At 43.0% G+C, this 26,156-nt stretch overlaps 1 protein-coding gene across 3 annotated transcripts in view; it reads right to left on the bottom strand.

Annotated features, from left to right (window-relative positions):
- Window positions 1–26,156, bottom strand: part of LOC137384651 (uncharacterized) — a 134,222-nt gene that overhangs the window by 5,344 nt on the left and 102,722 nt on the right. For all 3 annotated transcript variants that reach the window (XM_068058846.1, XM_068058847.1, XM_068058848.1), the window contains 6 exons: window positions 25,794–25,980; window positions 25,265–25,384; window positions 21,360–21,550; window positions 18,821–18,990; window positions 6,708–6,799; window positions 1,440–1,608 (listed from right to left, as the gene is read on the bottom strand). In XM_068058846.1, coding sequence (XP_067914947.1) covers window positions 1,459–1,608; window positions 6,708–6,799; window positions 18,821–18,990; window positions 21,360–21,550; window positions 25,265–25,384; window positions 25,794–25,980 — 910 coding nt within the window. In that variant the 3' untranslated portion in view covers window positions 1,440–1,458. The remainder of the gene's footprint in view (window positions 1–1,439; window positions 1,609–6,707; window positions 6,800–18,820; window positions 18,991–21,359; window positions 21,551–25,264; window positions 25,385–25,793; window positions 25,981–26,156) is intronic.

The raw sequence follows: 26,156 nt of genomic DNA, 5'->3' as shown, positions 1-26,156 counted from the left end.
TATTCCCTAATGGTTCTCCACTAATTATATTAGAATTTCACTTGATAGAATGTTGAATATTGATGCATCACAACACGTTCTAATATTTGTTGGACTGGCAGGAAAATAAAAAGCTAATAATCTATAGAGATGAGAGAGAGAAAGAGAGTTTGATGTGTGTGTAGAGATTTTAACAGAATGCATGAAACAGGTGGGATATCTGTTTTCTCTGTTGTGATAAAACCAAACTTCAGCAAACTATTTTCAATCTCTGGTCTTGTTGTGTAATCACCATAACTATTATTATGGGGTGTCAGTCTCATCCTGAAAGAACTAATGCATTTCTTTTCCCGCTAACAAATTTTCTTGGTGCCCGCAGGAAAAAAATGTAGGAAGGGCATTGGAATAAAGGGAAAGATCAGGAAAATGACAAATGCATTGGAAAAGTCTGATCAATGGGCTAAAATTTCCTGGAAAAATAACAGCATCTTAACAACACACAACATTATTAAGGTGCAAATAGGCCTGCGATTTCAGGGGATGAAGAGATATGCCGCGAGTTGCGAATCTCTGGAATTTGATGGTTGATTTATGCTGTTCTGCTGCTTGCTTTATTCAAACAGTGTCTCACTCTCAGATGCCCCATTATTTTTAAGAACTTGCTGGATCTGCCCATTAATTGTCCTTTAAACTCGCCACCGAATGTTAAGTCTGGTAATTCAGAATCTGAGTACCCACGCAATTGGCATTGTTAATGCCAATCAATCTCTCCAGCCCAAAAAGGGAACAATGTAAACTGTTGATTCTCATTCCTGCATGTAGTAAGTTCTTCTTAAAGATTTTAAAAAGTAAAAATTTACTTTTTTGTTACTTTTCCTTTCTGTCTCTTTTTTTCTCTCTCTCTTAATCCAATCTCTTTCCCTTTTTCTATTTCCCTTTCAGTACCTCATTTGACTCTTATTCACTCTTTCTCCATCATTCCTGTTTCTTTCTCAATCCTTTAATTTATCGGATTAAAGCGATAGACTGTTAGCTGCGTCATTTGCTCAGGTACTAGATGCCCCATTGTCTTCGTTCATTAGCGGCTCGCAATTCCAGCAAGTTGCAACGTAAGTTATGTTTCAGCTGAAGAGTGCCAGAAAATATCTACCTAACAGCCCGTGCTGTGGAATGCCCCGCTCCAGCAAGATTTGGCCCATTTGCTGAGAGCAAGATGATGCTGATCAACCACTGCTGGCTTCAACCAGCAAAGGGCTCAATGCCAGAGCTGGGATGGAAATTTTCCTCTATGGTTTTGCTTCAGAATTATACATGAGAATCCAAAAGTGGAGTTCAGTTGTACCCTATTGCACAGTTTAAGTGGAGTCTGATTGGAATGAATGCTACATAAACGTGTATAAAATATTTCTCTCTCTCTCCCATATATATGTACACAAATTTTAAATATTTTAAAGCCTGACCTGGATCAATGATCAAAGTTCACCAGGATGCAACTGGGGGAGGACGAGGCATCGGGGGCTGGAATGCCAAGTTCTGCATGGATTTTAAATGCTGTAGTCCTGTGGACTTTTGTTGAACTTGGGACAGCAACGTCCCTGGGACAAAGATTTTCTGTTGCCCTGAACTATTCTGTAAATAATAAGAAAACACTCATAAAAACTCTCTGGCATAAATTCATCTGAACATAATAAGATCACTGAAAATTTCTCACACAGCAATGAAGGCTTTTCCAGATAATCATAAAATGACACAGCACAGGAGGAGGCCATTTGGCTCATCCCATATTTGGTGTCAACAAAGGAGGAATAAATGTTTGACTTTGGTTAAAAAATTGGTAGTGGAAATGCTGGAATGAAGGTGAAAGCAGAAGAGTTAGTTCTTAACTGTCTTCACTCAGGAAGATAGGGAACCTGCTTGCCACCATATATTTAAAAGAGCCACCCTGTTCTCCTTAACGTAGCCTGGCTCACAGGAATCATGTTCAGGGGAGTTTTCCTCCAATAACATGGCTGAAATCAGGAACTTTCTGTTTTAGGAATAGAAGGTGTGAACCAATGGAGTGCACCATTTCTCAGAAAGGAAGGGAAAATTTGTTTTAGACTGTGCTTGTGTAGTGCCTGGGTGCTGATTACAGATTGTAATTGCCAAGAGAGGGGGAACAAAGTAGTTTCAGCTGAAGAAAGGCATGTGGTGCGGGAGAAGGTCAGGTCCTCACATAGACTTCAAGAGCTGTGTCTATAAACTACAGAAAAGCATATAGACTGAAAGGGAATTTGATTGTGATCTATAAAATAACAAAGGGATTAGATTACGTGAACACTGACAAATTATTTCAATTAGATAAATTGGGGAGGATGGAGTGATGTGTGTAGATTAGGTGTTGGTTCATTCAGTGATGAGTAGAACTATAGAACAAGTTGTTGGCTTGTGAGGTGAGTACTGATTCACTGTATATCTTTAAGACATTACGGCAAGCTAGAGGTAGGCGCTAAGTGTTAATCTGTTAATTGTGTATCAATTGTTTGGTTATATGCAGAGGGAGGGTGTTAATTGGGGTCTCACTTGAGCACTTATAAACAGACACTTACTGAGACTGGTGGAGGGTTTGAGTGAGGAGCTACATGTTTGTAATCCTTTTACTCTGTACAATAAATGTGAATCAGAGTAAAGATAGGCTCCAGCATTATCCTTCCATAACAAGCTTTCTGGAGTTTAACACTAAGTAGTATAAGTCCTGATCAATGTGACCATCTCATCTAGTTTCAAGTAACTAATGGGATTGATGAGGAATTTTCCAGACTTTTTTCACCCATATTGGCCTTGGATTTTTGACCTGGCTTTTCAGCTCTCCCAGGGAACAAGAAGGTATGGGGGGTCTCTTGATCTGATGCATGAGGTTTTTATTTTTTAAAGAGTCAAATTTAAGCAGCTGGAGCAGTGTTAGTTGTGCTTAACAACACTCCCATGTACAGATAGAGAGAGCATGTGCTGAATATTGCTGCCATGTCTCTGAATTATGTGAATGATTGTGTGGATCATGTTTGAAGCAATATTAGGCTCAATACAACCCTTTAAAACAGGAGCTCTAATCAGTCACCCAGCCCTGAAAATGGCCCCCACCCATTGTAGGATACAACCAATTGTCATTCCCTTTGGATGTGTGGCAGAGTGGGACGCCCCCAAACCCCAATACCCTCATCTACAATCTCAAGGTGCCCATAAGCCACTTTAAATATCAGTGGGTAAATCAGGGAGTTGCCATGGCACTCTGAGAGCAGAAGCGAGGCCCAGGCATCTGCTGAAGACAACAGGGTGGAAAATTGTGTAAAAACCACCTGAGGGAGGAAAAGAGTATGTTTAGCCAGGTAATCGATCCTGGTCTGAGATCAATCACCTCTGGCAGCAGGACTTTAGTCAGGCCCTCAACTGATAAAAGTTCTAGTGGGCCTATTGATGGCACAGTTGGCATCCTGGAGTGTCCCCCCCAAGATGTTGGGTAATTGTGGGCAGAAGGCTCCCCGCTTTCCCCACCCCCCCACCCCCAACTCACTGACCACAATTTGGGCCAAAATTTAAAGGAGATGGAAAATTTACTGATGTGAGGCCTGGCGGATGATCCACTCACTCTCCGGCCTTCTGTGCCCCTGGAATTGCTACCCCAATGAAGTTTACTGTTGTGAACTATTGGTTAATGTGCAATGACCGATACTTGGTGATTATTATAAAGCATCATTCAACAGTGGAAAGGCAAGTTGCTCATGTGAAATACTAGGACCTAGGGCCAGCATTGTAAATTCATTGACTTTGCAGTCCCAGTGGGGTGGGGCAGTATTGAAGGGAGTGGGGTGGAGCAGTCAAAGAATCAGCACTAACAGTGCTGGAATTATGTTTCTTCCTCCCCAAAAAAGCTTTGGTCCATCTTCAGATCATGAAATAATAATGCAAAATGAATAGGAACACAAGTGGGCCATTCAGCCTCTCAAGTCTATTCCGCCAAAGAGTCATAGAGTCATTATGGCACAGAAGGAGGCCATTCGGCCTATCAAGTCCATGTCAGTTCTCTGAGTAATGCAGACAGTCCCATTTCCTGCTCTATCCCCGTAGTTCTGCAAGTTTATTTCCCTCAAGTGTCCCTCCAATTTCTTTTTAAAATTATTCATTGTCTCTGCTTCCACCAGTGAGTTGGCAATGAGTTCCAGGTCATTACCACTCGCTGCGTAAAAAAGTTCTTCCTCACCTCCCACCTGCATATCTTGCCCAAAACCTTAAATCTGTGGCCCTGGGTCCTTGTAAAATCAGGTAATGGGAACAGCTTTTTAAAAAATCTACGTTCTCTAAACCTGTCATAATCCTGTACACCTCCATCAAATCTCCCCTCAATCTCCTTTTCTCCAAGGAGAACAACCCCAGCTTCTCCAAAATAACTTTGTAGCTAAAATCCCCCATCCCTGGAACCATTCTGGTAAATCTCCTCTGCACCCCCTCAAGGACCAGAACTAGACACAGTATACTCCCAGTTGGGACCTAACCAGAGCTCTATAAAGGTTCAGCAAAACTTCCTGCTGTAAGTCAATTTCTTAGTGAATTAAATTTAAAAAATCACATTTAAAAGCTTTTAAAATGTATTTTAGTGTCCTTGTACCCAAAAGAACCAACTTAATTTTTTTTAAAAAGCAAAACACTGCAGATGCTGGAAATCTGAAATAAAAACAAAGCGCTGGAAATACTCAGCAGGTCTGGCAGCATCTATGGAGAGAGAAACAGAGTTAACGTTTGGAGTTAGATATGACTCTTCTTCAGAACTCAGAATTTTTAAAGCCTCCTGAAGGCCTGCAAACAAGCTCAACTACAGGAATATCCCAATTGTGATGAATTCACAATTCGCCATTCAATTCGATCATGATCTGTATCTTAACACCATTTACCTGCCTTACTATCCTCACCCAACAAAAAATCTATCTGTCTCAGTTTGAAAATTTTTATTGGCCCAACACCACCCCACAGCCTCAACAGCTTTTTGATAATGTGTTTGGGGAAAGCTCCAGATTTCCACTACCCTTTGTGTGAAGCAGTGCTTCCCAACATCACCCCTGAACGACCTAACTCCAATTTAAGGTTGTGTCTCCTTGTTCTGAACCCCCCTGGCAGAGGAAATATTTTCTTTCTATCACCCTATCAAATTCTCCAGTCATCTTAAACACTTCAATTGGATCAACCCTTAGGCTTCTATATATGGGAATATAAGCCTAGTCTATGGAACCTGTCCTCATAATTTAACCTTTTTAGCTCCTGTATCATTTTGGTGAATCTGCACTGTATATCCTCCAAGGTCAATATGTCCTTCCTGAGGAGTGGGGTCCAGTACTGAATGCAGTACTTCCGATGCTTCTAGCCAGAGCCTTATACAAGCTTTATATCAAGAGTGATCTTTTGATTTGAACAAGACAGTCTAGAACAATGGTTCATTGCAGTGAATGAAATGTGAGGTGCTGGATAAAACTTTACAGTGTGCAGATCAGGAGGTCCCGGGATCGATTTCTGGTCTCTGTTAAATTAGTTTATCTGGGAGTTAGGAATTGCCATTGGATGCAGCATCCCTGGGACAGAGTGAGTTAATCAATGAAGGTTCTTGCTTCTGATTGGCAATACCAGAAAGAGTCAACACATGGAGCAGAAAAGGAAGGAAGATAATTGTGGTAGGACGTGGATTTTTGTTTCATTTTGCATTGCAATTTCCAGAAGAAAAGGAGGATCAGAAACAGTATTGATCTTGAGAACTACCCTATTGGCTCATCGATATGGCACAATAGTTCTACCATCAACATGTGTGTGAAGAACATATATTTGGGGCACATCTTTTTGGAGTTTGGTGTTAGAGTCAACCTGGCTTGTCACCTATTCTGAGGGGAAGATTATTGATTTTGGCAGTGCCAGAGGATGGGACAAGTGAATTCCAGTTACTAACCTGGACATTCTAGTCACTTGACCTGTACTGACATTGGTCAATACCAGGCTGGAGTTTGAACACAAAGGTTGGCCCAAATTGAGACCAATGTTGGGGGAGGAAATAAGAGACCTTGAGACTCTCTATGCCATCTCCTTATCCATGTCAGCCAGTCCTGAGTATGTGTTGACTGGCCCACCTTTGAGAGTGTGGTCTTTTGAATGTTACCTACCAATGCTTGATTCTTTGATTTGGGAGGTGAAGCTACTTCTGGACCTGAGGCCATGTCTTTGCCAAGAAGAATCAACATCATTTAGTATGGCCTGCTTCCAACATTGAGCCAGCATTGAGCCCTTAAGCTGAATCTGGAGCAAGCATCAGTTTGAAATGAAGGAAGATAAGTGTCATGGCAACTTGACATGAATTCTAAAAGCAGCAGCCTCCTTTTCTGTAAATTCCACAGACCTGATGAAAGGGTCTGACTGGTTTTCCAGCAAACAGTGACCAATAAATGTTTGGTCAAATATTTTTCCATATTTGGTTCCACCCAAGAACAAGGGCCTTCTCTTTTAGTATGGGAGAAGATCACCTCAGCAGCAAGGGGACAAAGTTCTTAAATGGTAGAGTGCCAGGTGATTATCCCTTTGAATTAGAGCAATTTTATGATTGTAAATGAAGAAGAATATAACTTTTGTTAATGTGGTAGTTATGGTTTAATGTTGTGGCTTTATGTCAAAAATACCCTCCCCTTTGGCAAGAGTTAGTAATTTGTTAGTTTGCTTACTGCCGTAGAGCATGTTGACGATTTTTTGTCATTTTTGTCGCAAGAGTTTTTCCTGCACTGGTTTGAAGTGTTCGATCTGGAGTTTAGGGCGCCTGTAAGAAAGAATGGGAAGAATGTGAGAAGATTATAATGAGACATTGCTAAAACACATAGAAGTAGAAAGGAACATAGAAACAGGAGGGGGCCATTCAGCCCCTTGAGTCTGTTCTGCCACTGAATTAGATCATGGCTGAACTGTATCTTAACTCTATTCACCCGCCTTGATTCCATATCTCTTGATACACTTGCCTAACAAAAATCTATCAGTCTCAGTTCTGAAGCCTCAACAGCTCAACAGAGACAGTTCCAGGTTTCCACTACTGTTTGTGTGAAGAGTGTCCTGCCTGACACCAAACCTGAATGGCCCAACTCTAATTTTAAGGTTTTGCCCCCTTGTTCTGGACTCCCCCACTGGAGGAAATAGTTTCTGTCTATCTACCCTATCAGATCCTTCAATCATCTTAAACACCTTGATCAGATCACCACTTAATCTCCTCTACTCAATGAAATACAAGCCTAGTCTGAACAACTTTCCTTATAATTTTACCATTTTAGCTCCTGTAACATTCTGGTGAATCTGTACTGCACCTCCTCCAAGGTCAATATATCCTTCCCGAGGTATGGTGCCCAGTAAAGTTAATATGTTGTAATGGGGCATGGGCATCAGGCTCAATGCGCTATGCCACCGAGGAATAGGATGCAGGTCGATGCCAGCTGTTCCTCACATGGCATATCCCTGATCTTAGCAAAGATAGGAAAATCTGTAGATCAACCAAGGGACTGGATCGAAGGCTCTCAGACAGGGCCCTGATCAGTCCTTTCTCTCCCTCTTTCAATTTAGGAATGGTATATGAGGCAAAGAGGTGAGGGGTATGGGCAGCGATCAGGGACTGTGCAGGAAATCCTATCTTAAAAGAGATAAAGAAATCTAGATGTGGCAAACTAACACAAAGTTGCTTTTGCAGTTATTCAGAGGGTGATTTTCACACAAAAGATATGATGATTACAAAAACTATTGGTGAGGTCTTTTTACATTTGAAGCTCATTTCAAACAAAGAAAAATCACATGAGGCGCTTGCAGGATTTTTAACATGGAACTAATTTCCAGACCCATACAACTCATAAGAGAGAAAGTGCAAAAAATTCCTCTGTACGGCTGAGGCACATCTCGGCAACACCAACTTATTTTATATAAAAATCTGATAACTTTTCATGTTTGACCAATCGAACACTGTCATTTCAGGCAGTAAGTATCAAATACTTTCACACCAGGCACCCCACAGCCAGTTGCAGGCTAAAACCTTCTCTGCTGTGTGCCCACATTTTACCTTAATTAAAGCCTCTAACAGCACCAATGGAACATTTTCCATATCCCACACCAGTCCTCCCTGTGACATCTGAGCATGAACGTTGGTTAATACCAATTTAATGCCGTGGGTCCCACAGTTAGGGCTGGATTTGCCCGGCGCTGTGGAGGTGGGGTTGGAGGTGGCAAGGATGGGAAAATGCAGCTGAGCCATGTCAGGACAACTTCCCAACACCATTCCCGCTTGGAAGTTTCCCAGGGGTGGGCAGGGGACTGGATCAGCTGACGACACAATGCAGGCAAGCAGCCAATTAAGATGAGTAAGGCCCCAATTAGGGGCAATTTTGTGGCGTCGCTGACATTTTGCTGCCAGCAGAGTGGCCCTACCCCTGACACATGGAGACCGCTATCTCAATGGAGGGGAAGGGTCTTTGGAACCGGAAGCTCTGTGTCCCAATGATGGGGCTGCGGGAATGAAAGGTTGCACTGGCGGCCCAAACCAATCCTTGTGGAGGGGTTTCCCCTCCATTCCAAGGGTCCTTATTGGCTTTGATCCTCCTCAGTTTTTAACTTCATGAATGCCTCCGAGAGCACCTCAATGTTGAGGTGCCCTTGCCGTCCGCGACCTGCCTCAGCAGCACCCATCTCTCTCCTCTGGTTGGGCAGACAGCATCAAGAGCCTGCCCACTGTCCTTAATAGGACAGCAAATGCAGAGATGGCCAATTAGGGGGCTGCCCCCAGGATGATTGCGCCAGTGGGCGTGCTTCCGGCAAGTGTGGGCTCGGGGCCCCCACTTGGACCTGCCGTTGGGAACGCGAATTCCGTCGTAAAATCCAGCCCCTCGTCTCACTTTGTCACAGGACCGTCCCAGCTGATAGGGAGGCAAGGCATTAATTCCACTGGTATGGGCTGAATTTGAACATAGAAGTTTTGCGCTGAAACGGCAATGTGCTAAACCCAGTCTTGCAGAATTTTCTTTTAGCATGTCTTTTGCACAAAGTTGAAAAGGCAATTAATAAAGCATACAGGTGTGATATATGTAATAGCTGAGCATTTTGTATGTTGAGCATTTTGTGTACTGCCCTCTCCACTGGGGAGGTGTAAATAAAGTTCAACAATGGTTACTTACAGAAAGACCTCATGTTAGACTTAGTGAATATACAACAGAAAGATGGTGATGAGGATGGGATATCTCAAAGACAAAACGCTCCACAGGATGATGCTCTTTATCCAGGATCACTGCCACCACCCGATCCACCTCATTCTTCACAATCAGAGGTTTGTTGCACTGCAGTGTGTACCGGATATACTGGTTAAGCTCCGGGTGACACAACATTTGGACAGATACGTTGTATTCTTCCTCTTCTGAATGATTCCGTTCAGATAAACCTCTTGGTTGTACAGGATCATGTGAATAGCCACTTCTAGAAATTCACACAGTACATCTGCAACCACTTGTCTAAAATTGAGATCCTGCCATGTGAGGGTGGGCATGTTCACAAATACCACACCCTAATCCAGGCACCGAGATTACTAGTATCCACCGCTCACACCACAGGCTCCTGACTGCACTCCGGGATTTAATCTATTGGCCGCCTCATTGTTCCTTGTTGCCCCCGCCCTAGGCCGCAACCCACCTGCCCCTCCTGAGCCTACTGTACAGTAGGACATTCACTTTGTTAGCTGACCACCAAGACTTTATGATCGTATGTGGTTGAAAGAAGAGTAATCATCTCTAGCGACAGCATGGCTTCGGAGATGGGTATTGATTTTGATGGCCTATCAGATCGATATTAAATATCATAAGTCAGCAGATCCTGCAAATGCGGACGTTCTTTCAAGATTTCCTGTAAGACTGATTCATTCTTAGCCAATGAGTTATCTGTGAATTACTTTCCATACACAAATGACATGCCAGTGTGTGCCAGAGAAATTTCTGAAGAAACTCGTAAGGATGTGGTGCTCAGTACTCAATTATGTCATGAATGGCTGGTCTAAAGAATGCGAATGATGAGAAATTGCAGGAGTTTTTCACGTGTCGAAATGAACTGACTGTAGATCAAGATTGTCTCCTATGGGATTTAAGAGTCATTATTGTGCCCAGGTTTAGAGAGAGATTGTTGGAGGAACTTCATCAAGAGCACACAGGGATAGTCCTTATGAAAGCAGTAGCTAGAAGATATTTTTGGTATCCAAAGGTAGATAGAGAGATTGAAGAGTTGGTGAAACGTTGTGAAGTGTGCCTCAGAATGAGAAATGATCCAACCAAGGTTCCTTTCATTCCATGGTCAAACACAAGGGATTGGATAGTAAGAACCACCCCTGCCCCTCCCGCTCCCAACGACAGGCAAAAAAAATGGCTGCCCCCATTAGTGCCTCATAAGTTCAGTTAATGGATGTTAAATACCTAGTAGTTGAAGGTAATAGGGTGAACAGATGTTGGGTGTTGATTAGTTAGCTGTACTCAAATGTGTATATATAAAGAGCCAGCCAGCATTGGCTGGCTGTGGTTAGGAGTGGACAAGTAAGTTCTGTGGCAAGCAATAAACAGACGCGAAGCCCACAGACAGCAGAGCCTCCCAGTCCTTCCTGTCATCTATCACAGAGGTCTTAGATGACAGCATGAGGGAGAGACTGGACAAGCCGCTAACTCTGGATGAGCTGACAAAGGCCGTCAAGTCCTTTGAGACGAGTAAAACTCCCGGAAGCGATGGCTTACTGGTTCAGTTGTATTCGGCCCTGTGGGACTGGGTCAGCCCAGACCTGCTGGAAGTATATGAGAGTATGCTTCTGGTCGGCAGCATATCAGAATCCATGAGGAAAGGCATCATCACCCTCATCTACAAGCGGAAGGGGGAGAGGGCAGAAATCAGAAATTGGCAGCCCATCTCACTGCTTAATGTTGACTACAAGATTCTGTCAAAAGTCATAGCCAGTCGAGTCAAGTCTGCTCTAGAGTTGGTGATTCACCTTGATCAGACCTGTACTGTACCCGGCAGGAAGATCTCTGATAGTCTCGCGCTACTCAGGGATACGATCGCCTATGTACGGGAGAGGAGGGTGGACACCTGCCTCATCAGCCTGGACCAGGAGAAGACTTTTGACAGGATATCGCACACCTACATGATGGACGTGCTCTCCAAAATGGGGTTTGGGGAGGGAATCTGCAATTGGATCAAACTGCTCTACACAAACATCAGTAGCGCAGTCTCAATCAATGGGTGGGAATCAGAAAGTTTCCTGATCCAATCTGGAGTCAGACAGGGTTGTCCTCTCTCCCCTGTCCTGTTTGTTTGCTGTATTGAACCCTTTGCTGAGTCTATTAGGAAGGATGCGTGCATAAGAGGGGTGACAATCCCAGGCAGTGGAAGCACTCAGGTTAAAACCTCTCTGCACATGGATGATGTTGCTGTCTTCTGCTCGGACCCGCTGTCTGTGCGCAGACTGATGAGCATCTGCGACCAGTTCGAACTGGCCTTGGGAGCCAAAGTTAACCATGGCAAGAGTGAGGCCATGTTCTTTGGGAACTGGGCTGACCGATCCTTTGTCCACTTCACCGTTAGGTCAGACTACCTGAAGGTGCTGGGGATATGGTTCGGAAGGGCCGGGGCGTGGATCAAACCCTGGAAAGAATGAGTAGCCAAGGTACAACATGAGCTGAGCATGTAAGAGCAGCGATCTCTATCCATTATGGGTAAGAACCTGGTCATCAGGTGCGAGGCGCTCACGTTGTTGCTGTACATGGCGCAGGTCTGGCCCATACCCCACTCCTGCGCTGTGGCGGTCACCCGAGCCATTTTCCGTTTCATCTGGGGATCCAAAATGGACCGAGTCCGGAGGGACATGATGTTCAAACCTCTGGATAAGGGCGGGAAAAATGTACCCAACGTCGCCCTCATCCTGATGACCCACCTTCGTGTGCGGCTGCATCAAGCTGTGTGTAGATCCCCAGTACGCAAACTCCAAGTGTCACTATGTGCTGAGGTTCTATCTGTCCCCGGTGTTGCGAAGGATGAGTCTGGTCACATTGCTGTGTAGCGCTTCATCAAGTTGGACCGTGCCGTGCCACCTATCTTTCGTGGGAAAGTTTCTGCGGAAAAACACCTTTGACCACCAATCCATCAGGCAGTGGTCTGCACGGAATGTTCTTAAGGCCCCACGGGAAAAGGAGATGGTGGATCCTGTCGGATGGTTCCCCGAGCAGACTGCCAAAGTCATTTGGCACAATGTCTCATCACCAGAACTTTTAAACAAGCACCAAGACTGGTGGTGAGAAGAGCCCTCCCCGTCAGATCCCTTCTGCACGCCCGAAGTCTCATCCCCTCCGCACAATGCCCTTGAGGTGGCTGTGGTGGGGAAGAGACAGTTGCCCACCTCCTTCTGGAATGTGTCTTTGCAAAGCAGGTGTGGAAAGAAATGCAGTGGTTTTTGTCAAGGTTCATCCCAAAGAGCTCTGTAACACAGGAGTCTGTGCTCTACGGGCTGTTCCCAGGGACGCACACCGAGATAAACATCAACTGCTGCTGGAGGACTATCAATTCGGTGAAAGGCACCCTTTGGTCTGCCCGAAACTTCCTGGTCTTCCAGCGCAAAGAGTTGTCCACGATTGAATGTTGCAGACTGGCACATTCCAAGGTCCAGGACTACGTGCTGAGGGACACACTAAAACTTGGGGCAGCCGCGGCAAAGGCTCAATGGGGAAAGACCAATGTGTAAGGTCCCCCCACCAAGGTGAACTGAGGGGCTGGATCCATGGGAAACCCCTCGAACGGTATCCAGAAAATATTTGTTTGCTGTAAAATGTACATGGCATATAAAATGAAATGGAAGGGTTGTGAGGCAACTCGCTCGTGTCTTGAAGGGAACTGATCTCCTTTGCACTCTTCATATTGTTTGACTTGGTGTTTTTTGGAACTGTTTTGTAATGTATTTTTTTACAGATTTTTATGAATAAAGTATATTTTGGAAATAAAAAAAAAAGTCTCCACCAAAGCATCCTAGTCTCAGTGTCTTCTTCACAAACAGGCTTGGAAGTTTCTCTAACAGCCCGCACATGCAGGCCGCGCGCCGTTGAGTTCCCATGATCTATCGCATGGCGGCTTATTTAAATACCTAGGTTGGCATGCAACCCCCCAATCACGTGGAGGGGGTGGGCTGTCTGATGTCAGCAATGGTGTCAGCTACCTGTGTGTGCAGGCGCTGGCACCATTTATAAAAGGCAGCCAGCCCTGCTAGTGAATTTAAATTTTTAAAGTCATGCCACCCCCACCCCCCACCACCGCACTTTTGCAATAAAAATTCAATCACCCTTTTCCACCCCCCCCCCCAATACCAACAACATTAAGTATTTGCCCTTCACACCAAAACACTTACCTTTGAAATATGACCTTCTCCCCAATACTGTACAAAGTTTAAAGTTCACCCGTTGCCACCATCCCCCACACTCATGACGCTTATTTCTGACCCCATTCCCCTCACGCTGACTAAAAATCTTAACTTCCCAACCCCCTCCCCACCAGCATCATGCCAGCTTTCCTCAGATGGGGAAGTGAAGGCACGGGAGTGCCGGCCGCCGTTCTGAAAATTGCGGCGGGGGGTCCGTCAGACCCCAGGTAAATGCATGTTAATGTTTTCATTTTACTCATTTTCATATTTAGTTGCAGGTCCCGTTGCCCAGCGGTGGGGGGGTGGGGGGGGGTGCACCACGGAACCTCGCTGCTGCCGGCAGGATTGGGCCCGGCCTTCCTGGCGTCGGGCTCCGTGGCAGGCCTCTGCCAGCATGATCTTCCAGCACCACCCGCTCCCCTGCCACAGAGCCCAACGTCACGAGCTCGGTGAAATCCAGTAGGTCAATTTCTTTGAAGTGGACGGGAAAGAGTATTTTGTTTTGGTCAACAGCTATAACATACAGTCATGGAGTCACATACAGCACAGAAGGAGGTCATTCGGCCCAGCGAGTCCATGCCGGCTCTCCACGGAGCACTTCAGTGAGTCCCACTCCCCAACTTGATCCCCATAGCCCTGCAAGTCTATTTCCTTCAAGTGGCCATCCAATTTCCTTCTGAAGTCATTGATGGTCCCCTGCTTCCAACACTCTGTGGTCAGCAAGTTCCAGGTCATTACCTGCTGCGTAAAAAGGTTCTTCCTCATATTACCCCTGCATCTCTGCCCAAAATCATCAATCTGTATCCCCTAGTCCTTGTACCATTACTGAATAGGAACAGTTTCTCCTGGTCTAACATATCTAAGCCTGTCATAATCTTGTACATTTCTTTTAAATCTCCTCTCAATCTCCTTTGTTCTAAGGACAACAACCCCAGTTTTTCCAACCTAACCTTGTACCAAAAATTGCCCATCCCTGGAACCATTCTGGTAAATCTCCTCTACACCTGTCAAGGACTCTCACATCCTTCCTGAAGTGTGGTGAGCAGCACTGGACACAATATTCCAGTTGGGACCTAACCAGAGCTTTATAAAAGTTTAGCATAGCTTCCCTGCTTTTGTACTCAATGCTCAGTTTATGAAGCCCAAGATCCCATATACTTTACTAACCACTCTCTCAGTTTGTCCTGCTACCTTCAAAGATGGATACACATGTACTCCCAGGTCCCTGCACCCTCTTTAGGACTGTGCCATTAAGTATACATTGCCTCTCCCTATTCCTTCTGCCAAAATGCATCATGTCACACTTGTTTGTATTAAATTCCATCTGCCACCTGCTAGCCTATCTATGTCCTGTTACAGGTGGTTCATATCATCCTCACGGGTTGCCACACCTCCAAGTTTAGTATCATTGGCAAATTTTGAGATTCTACTCTGTATTCAAAGATCCAAGTCATTTATATCTAGCAAAAAAACAGTGGTCCCAGCACTTAAACCTATGCCCAATACCACAAGTGCCAAAACTATTGAGGTTTTGAGAAGTTGGTTTGCAATTTTTGGCTTGGTGTCAGATAATGGTCCACAGTTTGCATCAGAAGTGTTTGAAATACCACAATATCACCCAACATCAAATGGTGCTGCAGAAAAAAGTGTACAAATTGTGAAGAGGTCTTTGCAGAAGTGTTTGTTAGGTGAGAAGCTAGGCAGTAATTTCCATGTTTCTCTTCAACACATGCCAGCCAATTTTCTGTTCTTTACAGAATAAGCCCATAGCCTACAACAGGTTGCTCACCTTATGAGTTAGTGTTTAAACATGCTCCTAGGACAAGGTTTAGTTTGCTTACGTCTGACAAAAATAGCAAAATATGAGAAAAGCAAGACAGAGTGAAGATGAGTCATGGTACACAAGGTATGAAACTTAGAGAGTTTAGTGCTGGTCAGCAGGTCATGATGGAAAACTACCGAGGTGATAATGAGAAGTATGTGTTTGCAGCTGTTGTAAAAAGACTAGGTGCATTCAGATATCTAGTGAAGGTTGGAAAGCGACTCCATCAGGTCATGTAAATCATTTGCTTGAAAGAGGAAATCTGACAAAGGGAAAACATTCCTATATTCCCAAGTGAAAGTTAGAAAGCGCAAGTCAAAAAGAAACTGAAAGTTTGCCGATATCACAGAATACACCAGTAGAGCAGGGTCTTTGGTTACGACTAATCAATCAATTTCACAGTCCCAACCATTAAATGTTGTTGGTAGTCAAAGTCAAAGTTCAGGGTCGACACAGTCTGAGATGTTGGGAGAGCAGAGCCAAGCTGATGGAAATGGAAGAAAATACCCAGACAGAAAGAGAAAGAAGCCAGATAGGTTCATTAAAAGTATGTAACGTAAATTACTCTGGAAATATTGATCATATATGTTTTAGTTGTGATTACAGTAAAAAGCATGCAATCCAGTTAAATTTCAGCTATTGTATTTTTGGAAATTACGTACATGTACCATTATACATTTTAATGTTTTTTTTTAAGTGGGGAGGGAGTGTGATATATGTAATAGATGAGCATTTTGTATATTGAGCATTTTGTATACTGCCCTCTCTGCTGCCCTCTGTTTTGGGGAGGTATAAAGTTAAACAATGGCTGCTTACAGTAAGACCTCATGTTAGAGTTAATGGGATCCTGGACTTTATAAATGGAGATATAGAGTACAGAAGCAAGGAAGTTTTGTTGAACCTTTATAAAACACTGGTTCAACCTCAACTGGAATATTGTGTCCAATTCTAGGCATCACACTTTTGGAAGGATGTGAAGGCATTAGAGAGAGCACGGAAAAGATTTACGAGAATGGTTCCAGGGATGTGGGACTTCAGTTACATGGATGGATTGGAGAAGCTGGGGATGTTCTCCTTAGAGAAGAGAAGGTTGAAATGAGTTTTGTGTTACAACTGAGGCGGGAGGAATGCACTGCCTTTTCTAGTTCCACTTCTCCACAGGTCACAACATATATTTAAATGTTTACCCGGTTACCAATACAGCCAATCATGTACTCTATTTTATATCCCAGAACAAAATACACCAACCAGGTTTCTTTAATAAACAACAAAATTATCAGTTTATTATGAAACAAGACTTAACCAGTAACAAAGCAAAGCATTAAAACACAGATTGAAATATGAAAGTTCCCCTTTTAAATTCCCCAATTACACTCACACACACACTGGAAAAAATACAGAAATTCTCTCTGCCGTGGTCTGTTGCAAAAAATGACAAAAAAGACTACTGTGACCAAATACTTGCTAATTCTTGATTTAAAAAAAAAAGATATGGAAGAATGTCAGTTGTTCCTTTTTTTGGTCTGGCATCCGGGTATACGGAGATGGGTCACTGGGATCATTGTAGAAGCAGTCTGCTCTGGAGATGTTGAGAATTATTCTACCAGCGCACACTTGAATCGCAGGATTTTTTTTACCAGCTTCTCAGAAGATATGCAGAACCAGGGATTTTAGCTGTCCCACACTGGATCTTAGCAGGGTTTCTTCAAAGAGGTAGAGAAAGAGGTGAGTTGGGTGGTTGCTTTTTCCTTGACAGGAAAAATACCAACTGTCTTCAAACAGTTCACATCCAACTAAACTGAAAACAATGTCCAAACTCCAAACAGAGAGTTGACCTCCTGACCTCCATAAACCTTGACATGTGGCTTCTCTGTAACCATTTTTCCCCAAGTCACCAAGGGTTCTGTTGTTTACTGAGACCGAAGCACATGACTTCCAGAAAAAATCTCGTGTCCTTTCGGTGAACTTGGTAAAAAAAACATATCCATGGAATCTTTTCAGTTTTAACACAAGTCCTCAGGTGACTGGCAAAAGAACCAACAGTGACATGTGTTATGGACAGGTGGTAAGGGGGTGTGGGTGGTTCCCAATGTTCACCTCCCAACTGACCATAATCGTTTGTTAAAATGCTTTAGCCTGAGTGTCTTTAGGGTCAAATAAACCAGACAAATGACAGGTTTTCTTGCTGGTTTTATAAACAGAGGATTAACTATTGATTGAACAATATTAATTCCCCAAAATGTTCACACCACTCATGCACGCATTCACTCTCACATGCACTCTCAAGAGTAGATAGAAAAAGGGTAAGAGGTAGTTTAAAGTCCCAAGTGAGGTAAGTGTTTGTGGTTTACAGAAGATTATTGTATCTTCTCGGGAGGAAAAAACTTTTTTCAAAAGTTGCAGGCCTGATTATTCACAGTCCTGAACTTGAGGATGTATTGTAGATCTCTAGTGGTTGTAATGCAGCTCAAAGCTGGTGGTGTGTAGTTTGTTACCTTCACAGATGGTGATGTCTCTGCTGTGGTGGCTGCTCTTTGTCAGCAGGGTTCTTCTTTTGGCTGCTGGATCCTTCTCACAGGCTTTCTGTGATGTTGGCTTGATCTCTCCCCTCTCTCTCCAGATAGCCACCTTCTTAAGGTCAAAATTTATCACATTGGAGTTCCTTTTAGATGACATGTGGCCCTCTCCCCTGTTGTGTCCACACAATGGGCCAGGATGATAACCATGGCCATCATTTGATGTTTGAATGGGAATCATTCTGTTATGATGTTGCTGCTTCACATCTTATTCATCTTGGTTTGGCTATGAGTTAGACTGTCTTTAGCATCCTCTGTTAGTTCATTCATGTCAATCAAAGTCATTAATATGCAATAGCTCCTTTCAATTTCAAAGGGCTTCTCCCCAGAGCTATTTCAGATGGGGTTAACGAGCCTCACCTTTTCAGACACGTTTGTGGATTTCCAGGATAGGACGGTCACATGGCCGCTACTCCATTTTCACTGTGTATAAGTGTCTATTCCTTGTGATTTCATTTAGCAGTTGACTTTTTAAATTCATAATTCTTCCATTTCATTGCTTATTTCATCATGGCTCCTTCCGTGCATGACACATGAGTAAAGACTTTTTGCGCAGCTCGCGGTTTGGATCTGGAATGTAATGCCTGACAGAGTGGTTGTGGCAGATTCAATCGTGGCTTTCAAAAGGGAATTGGATAATTATCTGAAGAGAAAACATTTGCAGGGCTGTGGGGAGAAGGTGGGGGAGTGGGACAAGCTGAGTAACTCTTACAGAAAGCCAGCATGGACACAATAGCCCGAAGGGCCTGTTCTGCGCTCTACCCATTCTGTGATTCTATAAGAAACTTTTGGTGGTCTCTGGGTACCACATTGGGGAAAGAAATATATTGAAAAGTGGAGATGCGTAGGAATGGGAATGCTCACTGCAGTAGCTCTAGCCAATGCCAGTGTCTATAGTAAATATCGTACCCTATGATAACTCTCTATGCAATTTTTTTTGCAGGTAGTTGTTTTTTGTGCAGAAGCATTTGATTTTTGCCTCACCTGGGGCAGGGTCTGGCCGAGCAGACTGTGAGCGGGAGTCCCTGCACTGACTGCTACCATCATTACCGACAGACAGAGTCCTGGGCAAGCTGAAATCCGGGTGTGTAGCAGAAGCTGTACTCTGACCCCAAGGACATCGTACAGGGAAATTTAAGGAGGGAGGCCTCTCTCTGCAAAAGTAAAGATGTTTTAGGAACATTAGACAGTCCAAAGCAAGAAAAGGCCAGCTGGCTATATACTTTCTAAACATACAGGTTATTCTTATCATGATCATTAGGCACTAGTGATAGATATGTCTTTATTTTTCAGTTCCGTTTATGTTTCTTCTCTCTGTTCTGATTCTATTTGATCAGGAAGACAGGTAACCAATTCCTAGAACTCTAACAATGTTTCTATGTAAGGGGGAGATAGTGGCATAGTGGTAATGTCACTGGACTAGTAATCCAGAAACCCAGGCTAATGCTCTGGGGACAAGGGTTTGAATCCCAGCATGGCAGATGGTGAAATTTGAATTAAATTTATAAATCTGGAATGAAAAAGCTTGTCTAATGATTGTTGTAAAAACCTATCTGGTTCACTAATGTCCTTTAGGGAAGGAAATCTGCCATCCTTACCTGGTCTGGCCTACATGTGACTCCAGACCCACAGCAATGTGGTTGACTCTTAAATGCCCTCTGAAATGGCCTAGCAAGCTACTCAGTTCAAGGGCAATTAGGGATGGGCAATAAATGCCAGCGACGCCCACATCCCATAAACGAATATTTTTTAAAAACCTGCATAGGAAATGAATGAATGAAGGCATGTCAGCCATGCGTCAGTGCTACCACTCTTTCTCTGAATCAAAGGTTGTAGATTCAAGTCCCACGCCAGGGACTTGAACACAAAATCAAAGTTGACACTCCAGTGCAATACTGAGGGAGTGCTGCACTGTTGGAAGTGCTATCTTTTGGAAGAGATGTTAAACTGAGACCTCATCTACCCTCTCAGATGGATGTAAAATATCCATGGTACTGTTTCGAAGAGGAGCAGGAGCGGTTCCCGCAGTGTCCTGCCCAATATTTATCCCTCAACGAACATCACTAGAACTGCTTAACTGGTCATTATTACATTGCTGTTTGTGGGATCTTGCTGTGTGCAAATTGGCTGCCAAATTTCCTATATTGCAATAGTAACTACACTTCCAAAGTACTTTATTGGCTGTGAAATGCTTTGGAACATCCTGATATTCTGAAAGGCACTATATAAATGCAAGTCTTTCTTTTTCTTTAATATGAGTTTAAGCCAAAAGAGTATTCAGACTAGTGAAACGTTTGCTACAAAAACAGAAAATGCTGGAAATACTCAGCGGGTTAGGCAGCATCTGTGGAGAGAAAAGCAAAGTTAACATTTCAGGTCGATGACCTTACATCAGAACAACGTTTGTGCTAACTGGTAAAGCTAGCTGCCAAAAACAGGTATGGCTAAACTATTAGATTGTTAGAAGAAAGCAATAGTAAAAAATATATATTTGCAAGAAGCTGTTCTTTCTCTGCGATGAAATTATTTTGGTGGGGGGGGAGTGGAATTCACTGATACATCAACACCAGAATGCAAACTATAAATTACAATCCTCTGCCCTATTTCAGCATTAGACCTTTATAACTCTCAGCTACTCCTCCGGCCCACAACCACTCAGTACAGCTGAGTGAGAGGAACAGTGCACACTGCTTTTAATGACTTCTTTTCAGTGCCATGAAGCTGATTCTGACTTGTGGCCTGTAGCATATATCAAATTTGTAAGTTCTGATACATGGTGTTCCCTCTTCTATGATGGTAGTGTTGGTGCAGTGTCTATATGACCCTTTAATCTGTGACAATTCTTGTAAAGGCCGTGAGTTGCCAGTGCACAGTCAAGGGAGGTAGAAACTCAACTTCCCAGCATTCATTTCCGTTCAGAGGAGAGAGTTCCAGATTCCACTACCCTGTGTGTGAAAAGGTGCTTCCTGATTCACTTTTGAAAGGTCTAACTCTACTTTTAAGATCATGCCCCCCTCATTCTCAAATCCCAGATCAGAGAAAATAGCTTCTCTGTAACTATACTATCGAATCCTTTCAACATTTTCATCATGTCGGTCAGATCCTCCCTCAATCTTCTATACTCAAGGGAATACAGGCCATGTTTATACAACCTGTCCTCATGATTTAAGCCCTGATAACATTCTGGTGAACCTGCGCTGCACTCCCTCCAAAGTCTGAGATGTGATGTCCAAAACTGTACACAGTACTCCAGGATGGGCCTGAATAAGGCTTTTTACAACTTAAGCATAACTTTCTCCACTTTGTATTCCAGCCCCTTCGAGATAAAGGTTAACATGACATTTGCCTTCTTGATAACTTTGCGTACTTGCCCTCTAGTTTTTAGTGAGTTGTGCCTTTGTAACTGTCCAGAAACTGCAGTCTCATGAATATAAGCTCCTTATCTTCGAGACACCTTTGAGTAAGCAGTATTGGTGTCACTCCAAATAAGTAGGGCACTATGTTCGTCACTGCATATACCTACTTCATAGGTAAGACCACTGGTGAAAAGCGGCACACGTTTGCAAAAGTCTCATCCTTTCCCTTGTCTAGTTGAAAATTAATTTGACAATCATTGGTTGGGAGCAGATGCTCATAGTCTGTGAACTGTCCTCCATCTTTGCAAGGGTTCTTTAATTTTGAGTTTCCAGGAGCAGGAGTGAACCAAGCAACAGCCTAAGGGAAGATCACAAGTCAGTAAAAGGTGTCTGGCGTGTTCTCAGATAGAAGGTATTCAATAGATTATCCAAAATAGCCGAGCCTGGCAAGTGCCCACATTAGTGGGTTGGCATTTGCTGAGGCCCTGTGACACTTTCCACTACAACATATCAATCCAACATTAATAGAATTCAAATGCCATCTTGCTGGGGTACAATTCCACAGCCCAAAGTTTGCCACACAAGTCGCCATTTTTCTTGTCGGTCAGTCTGGACAGAAATGTTTGGCAGGCTATTTGATTCTGCGGGCCATCGTTTTTGGGGTGGGTGGCGGGGTGGTGATTCCCTCTTGTTGCTGGGTGCAGTGACAGTGTGAACAAATGCAAGATTTCCTCTGGCCAGTATTTCGAGTGAAATCACACACCTGCTCTTTGAAAACATGACTACAATTTCACTGGGACCAACCAGAGGAAGATCTTCCTGCGTTTGACTATGATGTTGCTGTCGGCAGGAACCATAGGAAAACATTCCTTCCTCCCTGAAATATACCGACTGCAGTTCCATCACAAACCATTAGATGGTGATCAAGAGCGAGAACCCCATCTGAACATCTGCAACCTTCTCTTAGGCTGATAACAATGTTCAACATTTCACTGGAGGATGAGCTTAAAATGAATATCAATACAGTTGGGACAGAAAGGGAGAAAATAATTGACAAACTAGCAAATTTAAAAGAGGATAGAACAACACTAGCTCTAGATGGTATGCATACTCAAGGAAATTAGGGAAGAAATTGCAGAGGCACTAGTTATATATATATATATATACACACACATATATATATATCTAATATATATACATACACACGCACATATATATATATAATATATATACACACACACATACATCTAATATATGTATATATACACATACACACACATTTATAATATATATACATATACAGGCACATATATATAATATATATACATACACACATGTATGTTATATATAAGTTCTGTAGAAGAGGGGATGGTGTCAGAGAGCTGATGAATAGTTGATACAAAAAGAGAGATAGAACAAAACCTAGGAACTATAGACCAGTTAGCTTAACATCAATGATAGGAAATATACTGGAATCTATACTAAATAAAGAGATAGAAGAGCATCTAGAGACAGGAATTACAATAAAAATAGTCAGCATGGATTCTTAAATGCTGTCTTGTTTAACTAACCTGATAGATCTTTGAAGAGGTAATGGAAAGAATAGACATGGATAATGCAGTAGATATCAAATGCTTGAATTTTCAAAAGGCCTTTGATGAGGTACTATATGGCAGGCTTATGAAAAAGGCTACAGCATGTGGAGTCAGAGTACAAATAGTTGAATGGGTAGCAAATTGGCTCAAAAATAGAAAGCAGAGATCATGGATAAAGGGTAGTTAGGCAGATTGGAGGTAGAAAGGGTGTTGTTCCACAATGACCATTGCTGGAACCACTATTATTCATACTTTACATCAATGTTTTGGACATAAGAACAAGTAACTCGATACAAACTTTGCAGACAATACCAAACTTCAGTTGGGGTTGTGATTTAGTTAAAACTGAGGAAGAATGCAACATGATACAAGAAGACATTAGAAAACTTGCAGGATTACATTGCTGTTAAGTGGCAAATGAACATTAACACAGACACATGTGAGGTGATGCACTTTACTAGGAAAAACAGAAACATCAATTACATCTTAGAAAATAAGAAAGTGAATGGGTAGAAGAGCAAAAGGATCTAGGTATACAGTTGAACAAATCATTAAATTAACATTGCAGGCCAGAAAAACAATTAAAACAGCTAACAAAGCACTGGGATTTAGTTCTAGGGGTATAGAATGCAAAAGTTGTGAAACTATGTGAAACTTGTATGGGACCTGGTAAGGTTGCACTCAAGTGTATTGTGCACAGTTCTGGATGCCATACTATAAAAATGATATCAATTACACTGGAGAAATGTAAAAATGATTTACAAGGATTATACCAGAACTGAGAGATTACAGCTGTTGGGAACGATTGAACAGCTTGAGCCTTTTAAAGAGAAAACTTATAGAGCTGTTTAAAATTATGAATGTGTTGACAACATTTGGAGAGAATGTTTCCACTTGTGCGAGAATCCAAAACTAGGGGACATAAATACAAGACAAATACTAATACATCCAATAGGCAAATAAGGGGAAATTTCTTACTCAGAGAGTGGTTTGAACGAGGAACTCACTACCACAGGAACTGGTTGAGGCAAATAGCTTAAATGCTTTCAAAGGAAAACTGATGAGTACATGAGAGAAAGGGAATGGAAAGATTTGCTGAAAGGGTGAGATATAGTAGATGGAATGAGAAGAGACTCGTGTGGAGTATAAACACCAACATAGACTAGTTGAGCTGAATGGCCTGTTTCTGTGCTGTGTAATTCTATGTAATTTGTGCTCACCTTGAGTTCAGGAACAGTGAGGCCAATTGTTAGCATCCCCACTGTAACCCTGGCAACTGTCACTCATTTGGTACAGACTGGGGGGCAAATCCAGTAACTCCCAATGTCTGTATGGCTGAGTATCACTTTGGGCAGTGTGTATATATCCACTTAAATACAGTGATGTGGGACTTCAGTTATATGGAGAGACCAGAGAAGCTGGTGTTGTTTTCCTTAGAGCAGAGAAGGTTAAGGGAAGAAATGATAAAGGTTTATAGGGTAGATAAGGGGAAACTGTTTCCAGCGGTAGAATGGTCAGTAACTAGAGGACAGAGATTTAAGGTAATTTTGGGTGGCACAGTGGCGCAGTGGTTAGCACCGCAACCTCACAGCTCCAGTGACCCGGGTTCAATTCTGGGTACTGCCTGTGTGGAGTTTGCAAGTTCTCCCTGTGTCTGCGTGGGTTTCCTCCGGGTGCTCCGGTTTCCTCCCACATGCCAAAGACTTGCAGGTTGATAGGTAAATTGGCCATTATAAATTGCCCCTAGTATAGGTAGGTGGTAGGGAAATATAGGGACAGGTGGGGATGTGGTAGGAATATGGGATTAGTGTAGGATTAGTATAAATGGGTGGTTGATGGTCGGCACAGACTCGGTGGGCTGAAGGGCCTGTTTCAGTGCTGTATCTCTAAAAAAAAACAAAATAACCAAAGACAAAATGAAGAGAGATTTTTCACGCAGTGAGTTGTTATGTATGATCTGGAATGCACTGCCTCAAAGTGCAGTGGAACCAGGTTCACCAGTAACTTTCAAAAGGAATTGGGTAATTAATTGAAGTTAAGAAATTTTCAGAGCTATGTGGAAAGGACGGTTCAAAGAACAGGCATGACGGGCCGAAGGGATTCCCTCTGTGTCGTATCATTCTATGAAAATAGCTAGCCTCATTAATAACCAGGTGACATAGATTTAAAGAAGGATTAGAGGGGATTTGAGGAGAAATGTTTTCACCCAGAGGATGGTGGGGGTTTGGAACTCACTGCCTGAAATAATGGCAGAGGCGGAAACTGTCAATTTAATAAACTCTTTGATATGCACTTGAAGTGTTGTAACTTACAGGGCTACAGACCAAGAGCTGAAAGGTGGGATTAGGCTGGATAGCTCCTTTTTGGCCAGCACAGTCTCAATGGGCTGAATGTCCTTCCTGTGCTGTAAATTCCTATGTTTCTATGTTAATGCCATTGACACTTGAATTATTCAATGCAAAATCAAAATCACTTGCCTGTCCATTGGGCTTACACAAGATTGTTGTACAATCAGGACCGGTTCCAAATTTATTACATTCCTTCCATAAAAAGTCTTTTGGAGGATTATGAGGGACCTTTGCTCCAGCTGCCCAAACCTAAAATGTAATGATTTAAACTGTGTTAATGTCTGAATTACAGAGAGATTTAAAAATAGATATTCTCGGGATATGGACGTCACTGGCAGGACTGGCATTTATTGCCCATCCCCAGTTGCTGTGAATAGGTCATGGTGGGCCCTCTTCTTGAACCGCTGCAGTTCCATGTGGTGAAGGTGTCCCCATGGTGCTGTTAGGGAGGGCGTTTTAGGATTTTTGTGGTACTTTGGCCCAGGAACAATTGGGCAAAGGTCACTAATTTAGCACAGACTGGGGGATAATTCCAGCAAGGCAATGAAAGAACGGCGATTTATATCCAAGTGAGGATGACATGTGACTTGAAGTGGAGTTTAGTACATAGTTTGGGGTTAAACATTATGAACGGAGACTGCTGTTGATTTTTACTTACCGTTACACCAGATCCTGCATTCACTCGTGTCCTGGGGGGGAAGCGATACACTGTCACAGGTTGGCCACCAATATTCTGCTGCAGAACATAGTTTCCAATGTCCTCCTCTGTGTCCTGTGAAATATTTAAGAGTCGAGCAAAGTGGCCATTTGCAGCAACTTCAACTATTTTGATGTTCCCCATGGTGCTGGAATACAGAAAGAGATTATGTTCTCACTTTTCAAGTAAATTGGAGAATATGTCAAAGTTGCAAGTAAAAACAAATAGGTTTGTTGAAGCTTCACCACTTTGGGACACATTTCAGGGCACTTATAACTTGAGGCTGGTTGCATGTGTGTCACCATATAAATGCATTTCCAACTA

This window comes from Heterodontus francisci, chromosome 27 (genome assembly GCF_036365525.1).
Source record: "Heterodontus francisci isolate sHetFra1 chromosome 27, sHetFra1.hap1, whole genome shotgun sequence".
Taxonomy (NCBI): domain Eukaryota; kingdom Metazoa; phylum Chordata; class Chondrichthyes; order Heterodontiformes; family Heterodontidae; genus Heterodontus; species Heterodontus francisci.
This window is presented reverse-complemented; position numbering and strand designations above follow the sequence as displayed.